Here is a 19,312-nt window from a genome sequence, read left to right on the forward strand (position 1 = left end):
AGATCCTCGTTTGTTGTCATTGCCACCAAAACTTTAAACAACAAAGTTATAGAAATTATACGAAGTTCTGCAATCAAAATCAGAACAGAGTCCAGATATTACATTGGGGACAATAAAGTCCTAGGAAGTGACCTACCAATGTGTCCTGCACCACGTACTCAAGTGAAGGCAGAACATGGATGGACAGTGTGTGTGTGTGTGTGTGTGTGTGTGTGTGTGTGTGTGTGTGTGTGTGTGTGTGTGTGTGTGTGTGTGTGTGTGTGTGTGTGTGTGTGTGTGTGTGCAATCCAAGGGCCCCGCTATCAAAGCTTCTTTTACTATGGGCGGCTTCAAGGTTCAAGGTTCAAGGTGTGTTTGTATGTGTGGGGGTATAGGGAATTCCAGACAAGTACCACTATGGCCTAAAGTTGATTTTCCCACAGAAACTGTCTAATTCATTAACCCCACAGAACTGTGTATCACACATTGCCTTGTCAGGGGCTCTTGTAGCCACACAGACAGGCTCTCCTTGGATCTGCTCATGTTGATGTCGATGTAGATGTTGGCGATATACATTGTGGACAGAGCAAATGACATGCATGTGGTTTACTAAAAGATTTAATTAACTAAGTGTGTGACAGGTTTTATTACAAGCCAGTCTGGGTGCTTACAAGTGGCTACACACACACACACACACACACACACACACACACACACACACACACACACACAAAACCCTAAACTGCCCATCCACATGGATGATGGCAAGGGTAGAAAGCGTATACATATATAGCAAACTAAGTTAGAAACAAAGTCACTATCACTGTTTGTCAGGTCTGATGACATTTGTGTCTCTTATCCCTCTCTCTTGTGAAGAAGTGATTGCATTTGTCACACTTGACTGCTGCCAATTCTCGTTCTTGAGGACCAGGGCGACTCTTTCCTCTGTAGCAATTATGTTTTCCCTTGCTGTGACTTAAAAGTACGACTGCAGGTTGTGCATAGTAGTTCTTGATTTTGATGAGTGCTTCTGGAATTTACTTCGACACATGCCTTTCTATTTCTACAAACATCTTCCAGTTTCACTCTGTCTACACACACACACACACACACACACACACACACACCAGTGCAGACTCGCGGTGCCAGACCTTAATTTGCGCACACTGTAGCCCGTATAACGACACGAGGCGGAACTTCCTAGTTCCTGTCGCCATTCGTATAGCTACAACCCAAAAGATGTCACAGAGAGCGCCTTCTGTGCCGAACCAAGCGTTCGTCACGCTGGCAACGAACGACGACTACGTGCGCGGCGCTCTGGTGTTGGGATATTCACTGCAGACTGTACAGACAAGCCGCAGCCTTGTTGTTATGGTCACATCGACCGTGAGTCTGGAGCAACGGTAAGCAATGAACTTTGGGTATTTCCGGAATTTAGAGTAAATGTGGTGATGACGTCACGAAAGTGGGCGGGGAGCAATTGGTCTCTTGAGGTGTCTTTTTACTAACTCAAGCAGTCAGACCACAAACACGATGCTGTTAATTGTGCGTGGGCGTCTTTTTCCATGTTAGTTGATGATTTGTCACTTGAGTCAGCTATGGTTCTGTCTGTGAGTCTGTCTTTTTGTCTTGTTTGTCTATCTGTTTGTCTGTCTGTCTGTTTGTGTGTCTGTCTGTCTGTCTGTTTGTTTGTTTGTTTGTTTGTATGTCTGTCTTTTTTCTGTTTGTCTATCTGTCTGTCTGTCTGTTTGTGTGTTTGTCTGTCTGTTTATCTGTCTGTCTGTCTGTCTGTCTGTCTGTTTGTTTGTATGTTTGTCTTTTTTCTGTTTGTCTATCTGGCTGTCTGTCTGTCTGTTTGTGTGTTTGTCTGTCTGTTTGTGTGTCTGTTTGTGTGTTTGTCTGTCTGTCTGTTTGTCTGTCTGTTTGTCTGTCTGTCTGTCTGTCTGTCTGTCTGTTTGTATGTCTGTCTTTTTTCTGTTTGTCTATCTGTCTGTCTGTTTGTCTGTCTGTCTGTCTATTTGTCTGTCTGTCTGTCTTTTTGTTTGTTTGTGTGTGTTTGTGTGTGTGTGTGTGTGTGTGTGTGTGTGTGTGTGTGTGAGTTTGTCTGTTTATATTTGTTTGTCTGTCTGTTTCTGAGTCTGTTTGTATGTTTGTTTGTCTGTCTGTTTCTGAGTCTGTTTGTATGTTTGTCACTCTGAGTTTGTTTGTTTGTATGTATGTCTGTCTGTTTGCTTGTTTGTCTGTCTGTGAGCCTATCTCTCTGTTTATCTGTTTGTCTCTTTGTCAGTCAGAATTTGTTTGTTTGTATGTTTGTATATTTCCTGTCTGTCTATCTCTGTCTGTCTGTTTGTCTCTTTGTCTGTCTGAGTTTCTCTGTTTGTATATTTGGATGTTTGTCTGTCTGTCTCTTCGTCCCTCTGTGAGTCTGTCTGTTTGTCTGTCTCTCTGTCTGTCAAATCTTCATATATTTTTTATACGTCAAAGCTAATACATGTGAAACTAAAGTAACAGCCATGAACCATAAGTGTCACAACTACAACAATAGATTACACAAATACATAACAAATAGAATTGAAAATTGAACAACATCTAGATTCTGGCCAGCTTGCTGTTCTTATGTTACTCTGATCATCTTTCTAGCCAACACCGAGGTATTGCAACGCTGAAGTTGTACTGCGTCTTCTTTAATGAGTCTTAAAATCTGAGGGATTGTCTGTCTGTTTGTATATTTGTATGTTTGTTTGTCTGTCTGTCTGTCTGTGAGTCTATCTGTTTGTCTGTGAGTTTGTCTGTCTGTCTGTGAGTTTGTTTGTCTGTGTGTCGGTTTCTTTGTCTGTCTGTTTGTCTGTCTGAGTCTGTTTGTTTGTATATTTGTATGTTTGTCTTTCTGTCTGTCTAGTCTATCTGTTTGTCTGTGAGTTTGTCTGTCTGTTTGTGAGTCTGTTTGTCAGTTTCTTTGTCTGTCTGTTTGTCTGTCTGAGTTTGTTTGTTTGTATATTTGTATGTTTGTCTGTCTGTCTGTCTAGTCTATCTGTTTGTCTGTGAGTTTGTCTGTCTGTCTGTGAGTCTGTTTGTCAGTTTCTTTGTCTGTCTGTTTGTCTGTCTGAGTTTGTTTCTTTGTATATTCGTATGTTTGTCTGTCTGTCTGTCTGTGAGTCTATCTGTATGTCTGTGAGTTTGTCTGTCTGTCTGTGAGTTTATCTGTTTGTCTGTCGGCCTCTTTATCTGTCTGTGAGGCTGTCTGAGTTCGTTTGTTTGTATATTTGTATGTTTGTCTGTCTGTCTGTCTGTGAGTCTATCTGTCTGTCTGTGCGTTTGTTTGTCTGTCTGTCTCTGTCTGTTTGCCTGTCTGAGTTTGTCTGTTTGTATATATTTGTATGTTTGTCTGTCTGTGAGTCTGCCTGTCTGTCTGTGAGTCTGCTTGTCTGTCTGTCTGTCTGTGAGTCTATTTGTCTGTCTAAGTTTGTTTGTTTGTATATTTGTATGTTTGTCTGTCTGTTTGTGTGTTTTTCTGTCTGTAAACATTATGTCTCTTGTACAGCTTAACATATCATACGAAAAATTCAGAATATGATAATCTTACCAAATTCTCAAGACAAGCTTGTAATGAGCACTCAGTGTTGACAAACATTAATTAATAAATTAACATTAACAGATGGCACACAGATTGTGTCATCCAATTGTAGATGGCTTTTAATTATAATTACTAAATTTTAAAAAATGTAATTTATGTGTAGGAGTCGTTTATCTCAAGTATATCATTTGGTACACGAAGTCCCTCAACTTGACAGTCAAGATGCCCACAGTCTTGCTCTCTTATCTCGGCCGGAACTCGGCGTGACGTACACAAAATTAAACGCATGGCAGTTGACACAGTTTGACAAGTGTGTTTTTCTGGATGCCGACACGCTTGTGTTGAAGAACGTTGATGAGTTATTTGATCGACCCGAACTGTCGGCTGCACCGGATGTCGGATGGCCTGATTGTTTTAATTCGGGTGTCTTTGTGTTTGTTCCTTCGGAAGCAACGTATCAATCTCTTATTCAACATGCAGCTTCGTTTGGAAGTTTTGATGGTAAGAAACAATAAAAAATAAAAATTAAAAAATTAAAATAAATTAAAAATAGAAAATTAAACAATTTAAAGTAAGCAAATAAAAAATACAATTAAAAATAAAAAGTAAATAAAAAAGAAAAAGAAAAAATTAAAATAAAGAAATAATTAAAAAATCAATTTCAAAAAAATTAAAAAAATAAGAAAATTAAAAATAAAATTAACAGTGAAAATAAATTTGAAATTAAGAAAAATAGCAAAAATTAATATAATAATAAAATAGAATAATATATACTAATTCTTTTAAATTCAAACAATAAAATATATAAAGACATTGATATTAATGATTGATCAAGCATTGCCAATGTCAGACATACAATAGAAGGCAAGTGGTTTATGCCAATGACATAGGGACACAATAACATAAGAAGCAAAGACTCAGTTTGTGTCGTTTTGCTGCTTGGCTCCAAGTGACGGTTTGTGTGTTGTTGCAGGTGGTGATCAAGGCCTCTTGAATTCATACTGGAGTGACTGGTCGACTAGTTCTACAGAAAGGAGACTACCGTTTGTGTATAATCTGACTGTCAGCACGTGCTACAGCTACCAACCAGCGCTCAGAAGGTAATTCAGTCTGTTTGTCTTAATTACATTGATTAACGTTGCAAGTAAAGATCAGGTAGAAGGATGTCTTCAGTGTACTCTTGATTACAACTTGCATGGCACAGCATAGCAAGGTTGTAATGCTCTTAGTCTGACTGTGTATCTCTCTGTCTGCCTGCCTGCCTGCCTGCCTGCCTGCCTGCCTGCCTGCCTGCCTGCCTGCCTGTCTGTCTGTCTGTCTGTCTGTCTGCCTGCCTGTCTGTCTGTCTGTCTGTCTGTCTGTCAATTTCATTTATTGAAACGCAAACTCTACGTTACATTTCTAACACTAAATGCAAGCAATCTACTGAGTTCAGCTTTAGTTTAATGCAAACTACTTTGATAGTCTCTATAGTGTATGTTCTCATCTACTTCTCCAGGGAAGACACGTGTCAGCTTGTGGAGGATGACTTTAGCGTTACATCGTTGTAAGATTATTGAGAATTTTTTCCTCCAAAATCCTCTAAAGTCAGCTTCATTTGTATAGCCTTCAATGTCTTTTGATCTTCTGGCTAGTTTGTTTAAATAGTTGGTAGCTTCTGATCCCCAAGTTCCAAAATGTTCAAATACCAGAGGAGTGAAATTGAGGCTTGATGTATTTGCCAGCAAGTTGTTGTTTTTCTTATTTGATCATCTTCCTTTCCTCCCTTCTTGCTGCAGCAAAACCTTCCTCTAAAGCTGCCTGCTTTAAAGTGTCTTGGCTGAAAGGATGAGCCATAGCTACATCAAGGTCATAGCTACACCCAGAGTCACACACAACTATGTCTGGTCTATTCCCATTTCCAGAGTAATGACATCGAGGTTCTTTCTTGTAATGAATCTTTAATTCATGTAGACAAGTGCTCCATGCATTTATAATTTCATCGTGTTGCCACACAGGCCCACCTCCATGTTTGCATGTAAGAAGATGATATTCATCTGCCAACTTGCCACGTTCACACTGGATGTTCCAGTTGACAAAAGGTGCAGGTATGTCCAACCTCAGAGATGCTGCCAAACGAAATTCGTTGGGTTTCAGTGCAAGAATCTCTTCAGTAGGAATAGCTTCCAGCCATGACCCAGCTCCCTTTCCTCTTATTGATCTAAATTTAGCTGCAGCTCTATCTGATTGTGAAATCGAAGTTTCCAGGCAGGAATTTGCATTTGCCTCATGTAGTTGACTAGATAGTTTTTGTTGTAATTTCTTGGGCTGTTTGACAAACTCACTTAGATGTTGGCAATCATCACAACCAGTAGACTTGACAGCTTGATGAATATCAGCCGAGATCTTCGAGACATTATCGGTTGAAAGCAAGAGTGATACATCGTTAGTCGAGTAAGGGAACCTAGTAGGCAAGTTTTACAGAGTATGCATCCATCCTCCTAAAAACGCAGATGAAGCAATAACATCGACCGATGTAATTCCAAATCCTCCTAATTTGATAGGAAGTGTTGCCTGTTTCCACCGTTCATCGACTATTGATGACATTCCCAATATTTTACAAAAGGTTCTTCCAGTCATGTTGTCATGTATTCAGCTGTAGACTGAAATACAGATGGTGATACTGACCTAGCCAAGTAATTTAACTTGGGAACATGGCAATGACGTAGTAGAAGGCATTCTGACTGGGGATCTTCTAATTGAGACAAAGCAGAGCAAAGTGATTGACCAGAGTGAGCTATGTCTTCAGACTTGGAAAGGACAAAGGAAGAACTTCCCACGGGAATGCCTAAGATCATAGTCCCATCATTCGTCACTTGGAATGGGCAATGTTTGGTATTAAGTGGGTCAGGAGTGAACAGCTCACATTTTTGATCACATATTGATAAGCTAAGAGGAGTAAGAGATGACTTCAGATGTAAGGCTGCATTGATGGTTGCCTGTCTGTCTGTCTGTTTCTTTGTCTGTCACCTAATCATGGTGATTTAGATAGATTATTTGATTTTGACATTCAAGGTCAAATCCATTAGTGACTTTGTTGTTTGCAAGGACTGATTTGTATTTTTAAAATCCTAGCATATGTACAAGTAGTACCGTATCTGTATAAGAATAAATTATTTGTCTGTCTGTTTGTCTGTCTGTCTTCTGTCTGTCTGTCTCTCTGTCTCTATGTCTGTCTGTCTCTTCGTCTGTCTCTGTCTCTGTCTCTCTGTCTCTCTGTCTGTCTCTCTGTCTCTCTTTCTGTCTGTTTCTTTGTCTGTCTGTCTGTGTCTGTCTGTCTGTCTGCCTGCCTGCCTGTCTGTCTGTCTGTTTGTGTTTACAAAATCAAGTGTCAGAACATCATGGTAATGAAGTAAAGTTTTTACTATTCTCCATACTTCTCTCTTTCTTTGGACATGCAGCACTCTAAACACACAACGTAGTATCCAGTGATTGTACCGCGCATGCGTAATTATAAGAATAAATTTTTGATTAGAGACAAAAAATCATGCAAGAGCCAACCAGAAACTAATACATTTCTTGGAGTGGCTTGAAGCTGCTCCCTTCAGGCTTTAGAATTGCATTAGATTAATCATGATTAGGAAGGGTGTGAATGAGCCCTCAGATGACCAACGAAGTGTGATGCTCTGCTAGCAAAATGCATGCATCACTTGCTTGATTCGAGTTATGACTGACGCGCATTGAGTGTGTTGTGTTGTAGATTTGGCAGAGATGCTCGTATCGTTCATTTTCTTGGTGGCGTGAAACCGTGGCATCACACATATCATCCGTCTACAGGCCAACTTATTCTCTATCCAGGATCAGCACTTACACAGGAAGGTATACGGCAGTTCTTGAACTACTGGTGGACACTCTACATTACATTTGTTGATCAACCACCAACGGTGATTGGGAATCAGGTCACTCATTGCATACCAGTCTGAGTGTTTGTTTGTTTATTCATTTATTTATTTATTTATTATTTATTTATTTATATTTATTTATATTTACTTATTTATTTATATTTATTTATATTTATTTATTTTAGTTAGTTATTTATTTATTTATTTATATTTATTTATTTTAGTTAGTTAGTTATTTATTTATTTATTTTTATTTATTTATTTTAGCTAGCTATTTATTTATTTGTTTATTAATTTATTTATTTATTTTTATTTATTTTTATTTATTTATTTTAGTTAGCTATTTATTTATTTGTTTCTTTATTTATTTATTTTATTTATTTATTTTATTTCATTATTTATTTTTTTATTTTTTTATTATTTATTTTTTTATATATATAAACCATATATTTGTATATAATACAGATAACACAGATAACACATATCCGCCCTAAGGACGGAAGCACAAAAAGTCATAATAATTAGGCAGATAGTAACTAATCAGTATTGAATTGTACTGCCATAAACGAACAGATAACTGTTCGTGAAATTGCCTGGAAGCTTGGCCCAGAGACAAGCCAGATGATAGAAGAGACTTCTTGACAATTGATCTCAACACCTCCAGACTATGTGCAGCCCACACTCCATATGATTTCACCACAAGAGGGTAAAACAAACAGCCATAACTGGAAACGTTAGCAAGATGGCGTTCATCTTTGTCCACTTCCCCAGCCTCAGCAGCAGCACCAGCTTTTATGGCAGCATTAATAAGGTGAGAGGGAGTGAACGAATTCCTCACGGAAATGTCGAAATAAGCAGCCTTGCCTAGGGAAAAGTCGGAATGGAAAACGTCACCTGGTCTTGTCATAGAATGAGAGGAACAGCGTTGTTCTCGACGTACATTGGAGTTGTCTAAGAGCAACCAGTGGAAGATGACGTCACATAAGGCATCATGTCGCTTAATCTGAAGAGGACCACAGCCAAGAGCATGGTCACCAAGAATGTCCAATTCATGACTGCACACGCAACGGACTGAGTGTGGGAGTGCTGGAAAAACCGGAATTCCCAAACGCAAATGCAAAGAAGTCACAAATTCATGCGGAGACATGGCCAGGCCTAGACTTGAGTTGGGAATTGCCCTCAACCAAGCCCCCACATGAGGATATGCGACAGCACTGAAACGTGCCTGTTCTCGCAGACTAACAAGGCTGACTTTTTATTATTTATAGACATTTCATTTTAGTTGTAGCCTTCTACTTCTAGTGCACAAATATGCATTAGTTTGATCTAAGAAATATTATTTATTTATTATTTATTTATTTATTTATTTTATTTATTTATTTTATTTATTTATTATTTATTTATTTATTTTATTTATTTATTATTTATTTATTTATTTTATTTATTTATTTAATTTTTTATTTATGTTTATATATAGTAATGACCATCAATGCGTTTCTAATTTGTTCATCTGATTGCTTGTTATCCAGTATGCATCGCTCGTGTGTTTGTGTTTGCTCTTATTGTGTCGTTTGCATGTTCTGGTCGCTTTCTGATGCATCGTGTTATTTACAATTATAGACTGTTGGATATCCGACGTTCGACTTCAATAATGTCACCCATTTTGTACCTTCAAACGTTGCACTTTATTCACACACGCACCAAGACTTTCCTTCTGTAACAGTAACCGAGGTGAGTTCCCATTCTAGTAATTGATTCTGTGCTTACACTTCCCTTCGTATCACTATGGCAACATACAATTTTTCCTCAGTGTGAAAATCCTCCCGAACATGAACATCATTATACACCAGTCACCATGTCCCCACCTCTTATTGTATTCGGTGAGCCCGTGGCTCCCGAGCCTCATACAGACAGTTACAAACTGGACACGAGCTCCAGTGATACATCAACAGAACCCGCTTGTGATATTGCCCTTGATTTCCAGGACTACTCGAACGTATGGCGACAGCGATGGGAAGAGGGTCAGATTGACTATCAAGGACAAGACAGCTACGATCGTATTCACGAACATTTAGAACACGTTCTTGCCGGAGCACCGACTCAACCCTGGAGTATTAAAGATGATCAACTGGAAGACATTGATGAAGAAGAAGAAGAGAGTGAAGATGACGAGCTTTTTGAAGAGGCAGATGAAGACGAAGAGGAGGACGAAGACGAGACTATCAGAGTGACAGAGACAAAATCAGCAGTTGATGTTGTGGTTGACGATGAGGACATTGAGTTGGTTGAGACGGTTGAGTCTATGAAGGTTGTTGGGGAGGTGGAGGTTGAGCACCATCATAAATTGATTGATAATTCTGATGTGTGACATCAGTCGTCGTTTGATGTTGTTGTGTATAGTTTTGTTTTATTGTTTTGGGAGGCAGTTTTCGTATGTTTGTGATTGTGTTATTGTTGTCGGGATTTAGAGCAAGGATTTATACTTTCATTCTTAACATACTGGATATCGACTGAATGACACACACACACACACACACACACACACACACACACACACACACACACACACACACACACACACACACACACACACACACACCACACACACACACCACATCTTGCCTTATCACGTGATCGTATTGATATCACCAAGCCAGTCGTTGTGATGGAATCGACAGTAAAGCGACTGATAGACGAACATGCCAATGATGATCTGAGCAGTGCACCCGACGAGAGTGACATTCTCGAGGCCGCTCTAGACTTTATCAGTGAACGAGGTCTCGTTCAGGGTCAGTCAAACGTTTCTCTCTTTCCCTCTCAACTTCCGATGTTCGACGGACAGCAGAAAGACGTCAACAGCCGAGATACATCCGAAAACAGAGTGACTAAAGAAACAAGCGAGGAGAACGTGGAGAATTTGAAGTCTGAGGGAACTGAAACCCCGGATGATGGCGCTCATGACGCTTCAGACTCTGAAGTTCCTCCTTCTCCTGAAATTTCTAGAAAGTCTAGAGCGTTGCTGGACGATGACAACGACGAGGATAGCGACGCTAATTCGCTTAAGGAGTCTCCCACTAAAGGCAGAGTGAAGAGTCGTGTGCTGGAACTTTCAGATGAGGAAGGGGAGAAGGAAGAGGTGGCACGTGATCATGAGAGGAAAGAAGTTGATGAAGAGCAGGATGGAGATGGAGGTGGAGAGGAGGAGAGCAAGCAGTACGTAATGTTTTGAATTTATTGTTGGTGATAATTAGTGGTTTGTTGTTCACGGGGTTGCATGGACACACACAGTGACACACACACACACACACACACACACACACACACACACACACACACACACACACACGCACAAACACACAAACATACAAACAAACAAGCTGTTAACACAAGTACACACATGCAAACAAACAAGCAAACACAAACAAACAAATGCATACAAACAAACATGTACAAACATACAAACAAACACAAACAAACAATTGCATACAAACAAACACAAATAAACAAACCATTGCATACAAACAAACACAAACAAACAAACCATTGCATACAAACAAACCATTGCATACAAACAAACAAACACAAACATACAAACAAAACATGCACATGCAGACCCCCAAAAATACAAACAAGCAAACACCAACACCTTATGCAAATGTCAAAGTAGACCAAACTACACCTGACATTGTATACCCCAGGGTTTAAAATTCTCTAAATTTGGTGGTCGCCAGAGCAATTAAACGTAAAGGCACGCTTACTTTATTTAAAACCACACCTACTTTCTTATTTCAGTGTGTGCACATTACATTTCTAACTGAAACTGAAAGTAGACATCTAGGGGGAGTGGGGACGTTATAGGTGTGGTTTCTCTATCCTTACTGGCACTTGTACAAATGGAATGTGGTTTAATTAAATTAGATGTAACCAAGCAGCTACCAGTAACCTATGAACCTCCTAATCTCTGTTCATGTTGATCTGGCCTTGGGGAAGTCTATGAGTAAAGACCAGGCTTTTGCATGTAATCATATATGTCGTCATGTAATACAACGTTTGGGATATTGAGGTAATTAACCCAACCCATTCTCTCAGCTAAGGTTTCCAATTGCTTCCAGATGTTGTGGGGAGAGTATACAGGAGATGGTAGAGATATCTAGTAGCACTGAGCTGTAACCTACTACTAGAGCCTACTGTAAAACAGATCAGTGGTCCGACAAACCGATGCCCCATCAATCAAATTTCCGTTTGCCATCGGTCTGTTTCCTATAGACATCGCATTACACTAAAATCCTGTCAAGTATGCAAACATCGGAACTCTAGCTGCCCTGGTAGATAGATATCTTAAATTCTTTTTTGTGTCAGGTTCTGCGGTTTTACACAGTCAGCTAGACCAATACAAACGAAGAGTAGGACGACCATGTGCAATGCCGCATTGAATCTCGAGGCGACCAAATTGTCCACGTTCACTCGCCAAAGTGTTAGTCGCCAATGGCGAGGGTGCAACAGGGAATTTAAACCCTGATTACCTCCCTAACTGATTATAAACCTATTTCCTTACCAACTTACAGTAATAGGTATGCTTGTTGCTGACTGTGTTACTCTAATATATTGGCACAATTTTGAGTCAATTTGTGAATCACTTCAAATTAATTCTTTCTATTGTCATCTTCCTACAGAGGTGCTGATCATCTAATATCAGATATCTTTGGCGAGTCAGGAGAAGAATCTCACGACGATAATGTATGAAATTGAATGTCTAGTTTGCCATCTTTACTGGCATGTGATGTGTTTAGGACATTGATGTGGAAGAGTCTCAGCAGTCGAGAAAACCGAGAAAGCGGAGCGGGAAACAACACACGGGTATGTTGGTAAATACACTCTATTGATATTAATTATTTTCAAATATTATTGTTTTCAAAGTTTTTGTCTTGAAACTATTTTTGGTTTGAATTGTACTCTATTGATATTAATGGGCTTAACTGGTATTGTTCTCAAAACTTTTTGTGTTGAAAATATTTTGTGCCTTCATAATGGCATTACACCTTCTAAGTAGGGTAGGTGGTGTCTTTACCCTCAACTGGGCGCTCACCAACCCGGCAGGTAAGTCCCAGAGAGGTACATGTTTCCGTGTAATCCATATGGCACTAGTAACTGGCTTATTGAACATCATCAAACGCAACATTTCAGAGACGCGCACTAACGTCCATTTGTGTCAAAAAAGAAATGGTTGCATGCGTTGATCGAAGTAACAAGAACTGCAACGTGAAGTTACAGGTGAGTCCAGTTTGTGCAACAGGGCCCCCTTTGGTGTGTGGTAAAAACAGCTGTTCATAAGTGGCCTGTCGCACATGAACACGAATAAAAAGATAAGGAGGCGAGCGGTATTGGTGTCTGGATCTGATTCACCGTTTGGATCTGTTTCGGCGTCCACCGCAGAGCCGTATGGCTCTGGTCCACCACACTTCCGTGGGATCACCGACTGCTGTCGATGTCACGTGATGTTACACGTGATGACGAGAAAACCCTCTTCAGCGTTACGATAGAAAGCGTTGCCTCCCTGATAAGTATGAGTAAGTCGTGCATAGATGTTTCAGCTACTGAACCAAACAGCACGCTTTGCAAACTGCGATCTACGGTAGATATTCTAGAAGTAGGAATCCCGATCGAAAAAGTTACAAACAACGTGTCCGATAGAATTTATCATTTAATCAGTTAAAAGCATATGTAAGCATATCTAATTCTGCAAATGCGTAAAATGTCTCAATTTGATTGTTGGTAACCAACAGTCGAAGGTGTATGCTGGCCGAAATGTTCCTTTAATGTTTTGTTTTGGCTCTGGCGGCTCTGGGGTCACCTCATTACAACAACCAAAATTGCGGTTAGACGGATATGGTAGGTGTAATAACCACCACGTAAGGGGATTTTCAATGGTGTCAAATGCATGAGCGTTTGTGTCTGTTGCCTCACATGTCCTATCGCCATGTGGTGTGCATGTACACCAGCCGAGGGTGTAGCACTGTATAGTGTTTCTCTATTTTATCAATGTAAACATGTTGTGTATTTAGAAAGCGACAAACCGCGGAAACGGCGGAAGCAACGTGGTTAGTAAAGCGTTCTAATGTTGTGTTGTTGTGTCAATACGAGTAAGTGTGTCACTCTGTAGAAGCATCAGTCGGCGAAGAGATCGACGTCGAAGAGTCAAAGTTGGACTATTGTGTGTGTTCCTTACGCGTTCTTGTTTGTCATTGTTTCGATTGACTGTTACAGACCAGAAATAAAGTCGGACTTTGATCTGATGTTGGAAAAGCGTCGTGAAGTGAGTAAACAAAATACAACGACTGTGATGACTTGTTGTGTTAACCACGTGCTTGTCACGTGTTCTCCACGTGGTTTGTCATGTGTTAGTTGCATAGTTTGTCACATTACTTGATTAGCCATGTGGTTTTCATGTGTCTACATGTGGTGTCACGTGTTCTCCACCTATCGTAATTGCATTATTGCTGGTTTATAGATGAGGAAGAGTTCTAGGAGAAGGAAGCGGAAAGACGAAGATCTTATTACAGAAAATGATGATCTTGCACATCAACTGATTGAGGACATGAAACAAGCTGCAGAGGTAGGATTGATGCTGAATCGGTGGAAACCAAATGTGTTAACTTTTTGCATTTGTGTGTGTGTGTGTCTGTGTCTGTGTGATAGGAGGACAGGCAGCTAAATGTTCAAGGTGTAGCTGCAACCAGGAAGCTGAGGTTGTTGCCCAAAGTGTTGAGAGATCTTCAGAGGTTGGACGAGCTGGGGACATGAGACTGGGACTTGTCTGTATCTGTCTGTCTGTTTGTCTGTCTGTTTGTCTGTTTGTTTGTCTATCTGTCTGTATGTATGTATGTCTGTATGTCTGTCTATCTGTCTGTCTCTGTATGTCTGTATGTCTCAGGGTTTCTCGCAGACACCTCTACCAGCTGAATCAGTATTTTATTAATATCAACACAACTTTTTGTCTGTCTATCTGTCTGTCTATCTGTCTGTCTGTTTGTCTGTTTGTTTGTCTATCTGTTTGTCTCTGTTTGTCTCTCTGTCTCTCTGTCTGTCTCTCTGTCTCTCTGTCTGTCTGTCCATCTGTCAAATAACATTTATTTCAAACATACATCTATAATACAATGCTAGCAAGGTAACTATACAAAGTTCTGTAACTACGAGAGTTTACTAGAGCTAAATTTTAAAAACAAACAAACATGTAACACTTAAAAGAGAACAATGCAAACTACCCGGAGCCAACTTAGTGGCTGAAAAACTGGGTAGAGCAATCTACAGTACAGTCAATGTCATTTGTCAGAGCTGAGATTTTTCTCATGATGACCTTTGCATTGCACTTCTGAAGTTGAGTTGAGAATCTCTTTCTCCAGATGTCCAGAAACTCAGCAGCGTTAGGTCGACCAAGTTCATCATGTGACTTCTTGGCTAGCCTTTCCAGAAAGTTTTTCCCCATCTCACCCCATCATCCGAAATGTTCTATAACTAAGGGAATGAAACTGACTGTTGATCCACCTGGTAGATTTTCCTTTGCATATTTTGCCTTCTTCCTCTCCTCTCTTCTCTCTACAGCAGCACCATCTGATTCATATGACCTTGGAAAAATATCAGAGCTCTAAGGGTGTGCCAGAGCTATATCCAGGTCAACGTTGCAACCCTTGTCGGGGTCAAATGCCACAATGTCTGGTCTATCATTTGAATTTGAATAGCGATGTCGTGGCTCTCTTCGGTGGTGCACATTTAGCTCTCGAAGACAGTCAGACCAAGTTGATGCTATGGCTTCATGTGACCAAACTGGCCTGTCTGTCTGTCTGTCTGTTTTGTTTGTCTATCTGTCTGTCTGTCTATCTGTCTGTCTGTTTTGTTTGTCTATCTGTCTGTCTGTCTGTCTGTTTGTATGGATGTATGTATATCTGTCTGTCTGTTTTGTCTGTCTGTCAGTCATAATGTCTGTGTGTTATGTTTGTCTGTCTGTCTGTCAGTCATAATGTCTGTGTGTTATGTTTGTCTGTCTGTCTTTATGTCTTGTCTGTCTGTCTGTCTGTTTATGTGTCTGTTTTTGTTTGTTTGTCTTTTCCAGTTTGTGTGTGTGTGTGTGTGTGTGTGTGTGTGTGTGTGTGTGTGTGTGTGTGTGTGTGTGTGTGTGTGTGTGTTGTTGTTGTCTAGTACTGTAGTATTGTAAGCTTTGATTGATTGTGAATTTGCTTAGAGCCGACTATCACTTGACATTGCTTGAGAGTGGCGTTTTACCAGTTTTTACAGTAAGTGTTAAACTAATAGTTTCATGCACGAGCTCTGTTTCCATGTCTGTAAACAGCACATTGTGATACTAATGACGATTGCTAACGATGCAAAAACATCTCGCCTGTTTTGTTCATCACACTTGACAAACGCTTTCTATTTGCAGGAATGGCTTGCACCACTGCCTGACAAGTCTCTTCCTCACTTACAGATTCGCGAAGGGATTCTCAAAGCTCTCCAAGAGGTGGAAATATTTTGGCGATTTTACGTCTTTTTTGTTTGTGGTTTGATCTATTGGTGTGTGTTCTAGTTTCCTCCTATCAACAGTGACGTGTTGAAGTCGAGTTGTATCGGTAAGGCAGTCATGTTGCTGTTTCGGCATCCGAAAGAAACGCGGCAGAACAAAGACAGAGCCGGCAAACTCATTAGTAAGTTGATCGTCGACTAGTTGTACACTCGGTGGCTTTAGATGTATTTAGGCCATACAAAATTTATTATTGATTGATTGTCAGCATCTGTCACAATTTTTGGGCCTGCCTCCAAAATAGTTATTTGTGTTTTTCATTATTTTTTTATGTATTTATTTTCTTAATTTTTTATCTTTTTTTATTCTATTTCTAAAATTATTTTATTGTTTTATTTTTTTATTTTTATTTATTAGTCTTGTTTTATATTTTATGTTTGTTTTATTTTAAATTTTTCTTTAATTTATTTTAATTTTATAATATATTTTTAATTTCTAAATGTAGTCTGATCTGTCTGTCTGTCTATAACATCAATCACACCAAAACTGCCGGGCCGATCGCCACAAAACCATGCATGAAGACTTCGTTCTACACCACAATACAAACGCACGCAACAGTATTTCTAATAGCCTGTTCACACTAGCATGGTTACGTAGCCTAACCGAGCCAAACCGAACTGTACCGCGTCAGCTAACCGTGTTGGCCTGCGTTCATACTGCCAAAGGCTGAAAGCGTGCTGAGAGTGCGTAGTCAAAGAAAGTGGGCGTGTATTCAGCTAACTGTGTGTATCCGGGTAGTTCTTGTGATGGATCGTAGGCAAGATGCAATTGCCCTGTTTTAATTGGCATCTCAGCAGTCCATCGCAGTGAGATGTACAACACTGAGGTCTCAGAGACGATTTTCCAGTGGACTACCGAACCGAACCGTGGTAGCACGGTAGCTTGAGGTGAGCCAGCTCAACACGGTTTGGTTTGGTTCGGTTTGGTTCAGCCGGCGTTCACACTGCGAAGTGAAGCCGAACCAAACTGTGGCGCACCGTGCTGGCACAGTTACAAACACTAGTGAACGGGCTATAAGAGTCGATCCCCGAGTGAAATCTCACGACGACGTGACCGTGGTGGAACTTTGAATTTACAATCCCCATGCACATGCCACGAGAATCTGTTTCATGCCTTGGTTTTACTCTACCAGCGGTATCGAGTGTATTCTGTACTAGCTGACGCAAGTGAGCCATGAATGGGGCATCTGTTGTATCACAGTGGCAATCAAACCATCTGACTATCTTCCCACAATCACATTATCTACCAAGGGTCTATCTACACAGGCCGACCAACATGGCATGGGTCTACACAGACCATTGCATGAAGACTGCATTCCACACCATGATATTACAAACGCATGTTTTAGTATTTAGATAGCCCCCTTTTGAGGTCTAGCTGGGGTTACAAACCTGTGTGTTCGTCATGGTATTGCTGTTGCTGATTTACCGAGTAGAGCATGTCGTTGCGCCGTAAAACCGTAAGATATTTATAGGAACTCGACGCACAACATCAACCTGTTGACATCTGCATGACGTGTGCATGGTTTCGTATCTATTAAATAAAGATATAGGGGCAATAACGTATTAATTTGAGTAGGGCATCTAACGTATTTCATAGGGACTGTGTTGTTTTTAATACGTAGGATGTGTAAAATACACAACCCTAGATGCACCTGTCTAATGTTACCCAGGCAACACCGGGTCGAGATGCTAGTATAATATATATATACCGTATTTCCTCGAAAGAACGCCGCGACATTCATTTGTTTCGAAAGGCTGGACCTTGCGGCGTTCTTTCAATGTCATTCATGTACAGTACCACAAGCACAATCCACGCGTCTGCATGCTCAAGACTGATCTTTCTTCCTCCTCCCTTTAGCCTTTTTCCATATACCAACATTGTCTTTGAAGCTAGAGGTGTCTTTTTTCGCCACTCGGTGTTTGTCTACGTACCCTCTAGCGTCGTTCTGCTTGCCTGTTCCGGAAGTGCCACATGAACTGTACTACTTTGAGTTTAGAGGCAGCCTCGTAAGAGCTTCTCTTCAGCCGAGTGATTCACGATTTAGACACATTAGCATGCGCAATCAAGGTATGTATAATGAATATCAATTACCTGTCCTGCGGCATTTATTCAAGGGCGGCGTACATTCGAGGAAATACGGTATATATCTATTTATCTTTCTATATATTTTTAGTTTTATTTTTTGTATTTATTTTTATTTTTATTTTTTGTATTTAATTTTTATTCTTATTTTTTGTATTTTATTTTTATTTTTATTGTTTGTATTTTATTTTTATTTTTATTTTTATTTTTTGTTGTTATCATGTTTTGTGCTCTTGGTGTTGACGTTTTGTATTGATTTTTTAGACGATTGGGCGAGACCAATATTTGGGCTTGTTGCTAATGTTAAGAAAGTTAGTCGCGAGGACAGGGAGAAACAGGATTATTCTAATATGTCAAAGTTTCGTCGAAGAGTCAGGTAGTTGTTTCAGGATGCTTGCGTACAGACACGATGTGACTCTATTTTGTCTTACTCTCGCAGCTCTAGCGATAGTGTACAGAATCGGAAGAGTATTGAACGTTCATTGCGAAATGACCAACCCAGGTATGTATGTACTTACACACATTGACACACACACATACACACACACACACACACACACACACACACACACACACACACACACACACACACACACGCACACAATGGCAAATGGATAAGGAGCTGCCGTTAAACAGTAATGTCTCCCAGCCAGATGGCTGGGTTCCTGTGTACTAAGCAGGAGCTTTGGCCGTACTAGGCAGTCTCCTGGAGCCTGGCCAGGTGCTCGCAGGAGCACCGACCGTGACGCCAACTGGGGTGTGGGCACCCAAAGTCTCACCCTGACCCCAGTGGCTGATGGACTTTGTCGCAGTCGGAGGCCTTTGCCACCCCAGTCAAAGATCAGGTACTCATTTATACTCCTGAGTCGAGAGAGGCAATTGTGTGTAAGTTTCTTGCCCAAGGAATAATGCCATAGCTCACCATCACTATGACTTGAACTTGCAACCCTGAAAGATCCCGGATGTAATCACTCCATAAGATGACTCTCTAACCAACTGAGCTATCGCACCACACACACACACACACACACACACACACACACACACACACACACACACACACACACACACACACACACACACACACACACACACGGACACGGACATGGGGACACACACGCGGACGGACGGACACACACATGGACACACACACACACACACACACACACACACACACACACACACACACACACACACACACACACACAAATGGACAAATGT

At 40.4% G+C, this 19,312-nt stretch overlaps 2 protein-coding genes across 2 annotated transcripts in view; one reads left to right on the top strand and one right to left on the bottom strand.

The window, feature by feature from the left end:
* The first annotated feature begins 1,159 nt into the window (after positions 1-1,159).
* Positions 1,160-19,312, top strand: part of LOC134196832 (protein IWS1 homolog) — a 19,114-nt gene continuing 961 nt past the window's right edge. Inside the window, exons 1-19 of the mRNA XM_062666053.1 lie at positions 1,160-1,382; positions 3,717-4,054; positions 4,527-4,653; positions 7,293-7,491; positions 9,055-9,165; positions 9,419-9,796; positions 10,088-10,647; positions 12,108-12,171; positions 12,225-12,291; positions 13,497-13,532; positions 13,595-13,634; positions 13,699-13,747; positions 13,943-14,047; positions 14,131-14,213; positions 15,671-15,722; positions 15,869-15,946; positions 16,013-16,130; positions 18,356-18,467; positions 18,531-18,593. Coding sequence (XP_062522037.1) covers positions 1,219-1,382; positions 3,717-4,054; positions 4,527-4,653; positions 7,293-7,491; positions 9,055-9,165; positions 9,419-9,796; positions 10,088-10,647; positions 12,108-12,171; positions 12,225-12,291; positions 13,497-13,532; positions 13,595-13,634; positions 13,699-13,747; positions 13,943-14,047; positions 14,131-14,213; positions 15,671-15,722; positions 15,869-15,946; positions 16,013-16,130; positions 18,356-18,467; positions 18,531-18,593 — 2,744 coding nt within the window. The 5' untranslated portion in view covers positions 1,160-1,218. The remainder of the gene's footprint in view (positions 1,383-3,716; positions 4,055-4,526; positions 4,654-7,292; positions 7,492-9,054; positions 9,166-9,418; positions 9,797-10,087; positions 10,648-12,107; positions 12,172-12,224; positions 12,292-13,496; positions 13,533-13,594; positions 13,635-13,698; positions 13,748-13,942; positions 14,048-14,130; positions 14,214-15,670; positions 15,723-15,868; positions 15,947-16,012; positions 16,131-18,355; positions 18,468-18,530; positions 18,594-19,312) is intronic.
* Positions 7,434-9,425, bottom strand: LOC134196180 (uncharacterized). The gene has a single exon (XM_062665252.1). The coding sequence runs from the start codon at positions 8,579-8,581 to the stop codon at positions 7,925-7,927; it is 657 nt and encodes a 218-aa protein (XP_062521236.1). The 5' UTR covers positions 8,582-9,425; the 3' UTR covers positions 7,434-7,924.

The sequence above is a fragment of the Corticium candelabrum genome, chromosome 21, assembly GCF_963422355.1.
Source record: "Corticium candelabrum chromosome 21, ooCorCand1.1, whole genome shotgun sequence".
NCBI classification, from domain to species: Eukaryota; Metazoa; Porifera; class Homoscleromorpha; order Homosclerophorida; family Plakinidae; genus Corticium; species Corticium candelabrum.

Excerpts from the sequence above, each read along its gene's own strand:
- LOC134196180 (XM_062665252.1), bottom strand. The coding sequence starts at position 8,581 with ATGTCTCCGCATGAATTTGTGACTTCTTTGCATTTGCGTTTGGGAATT.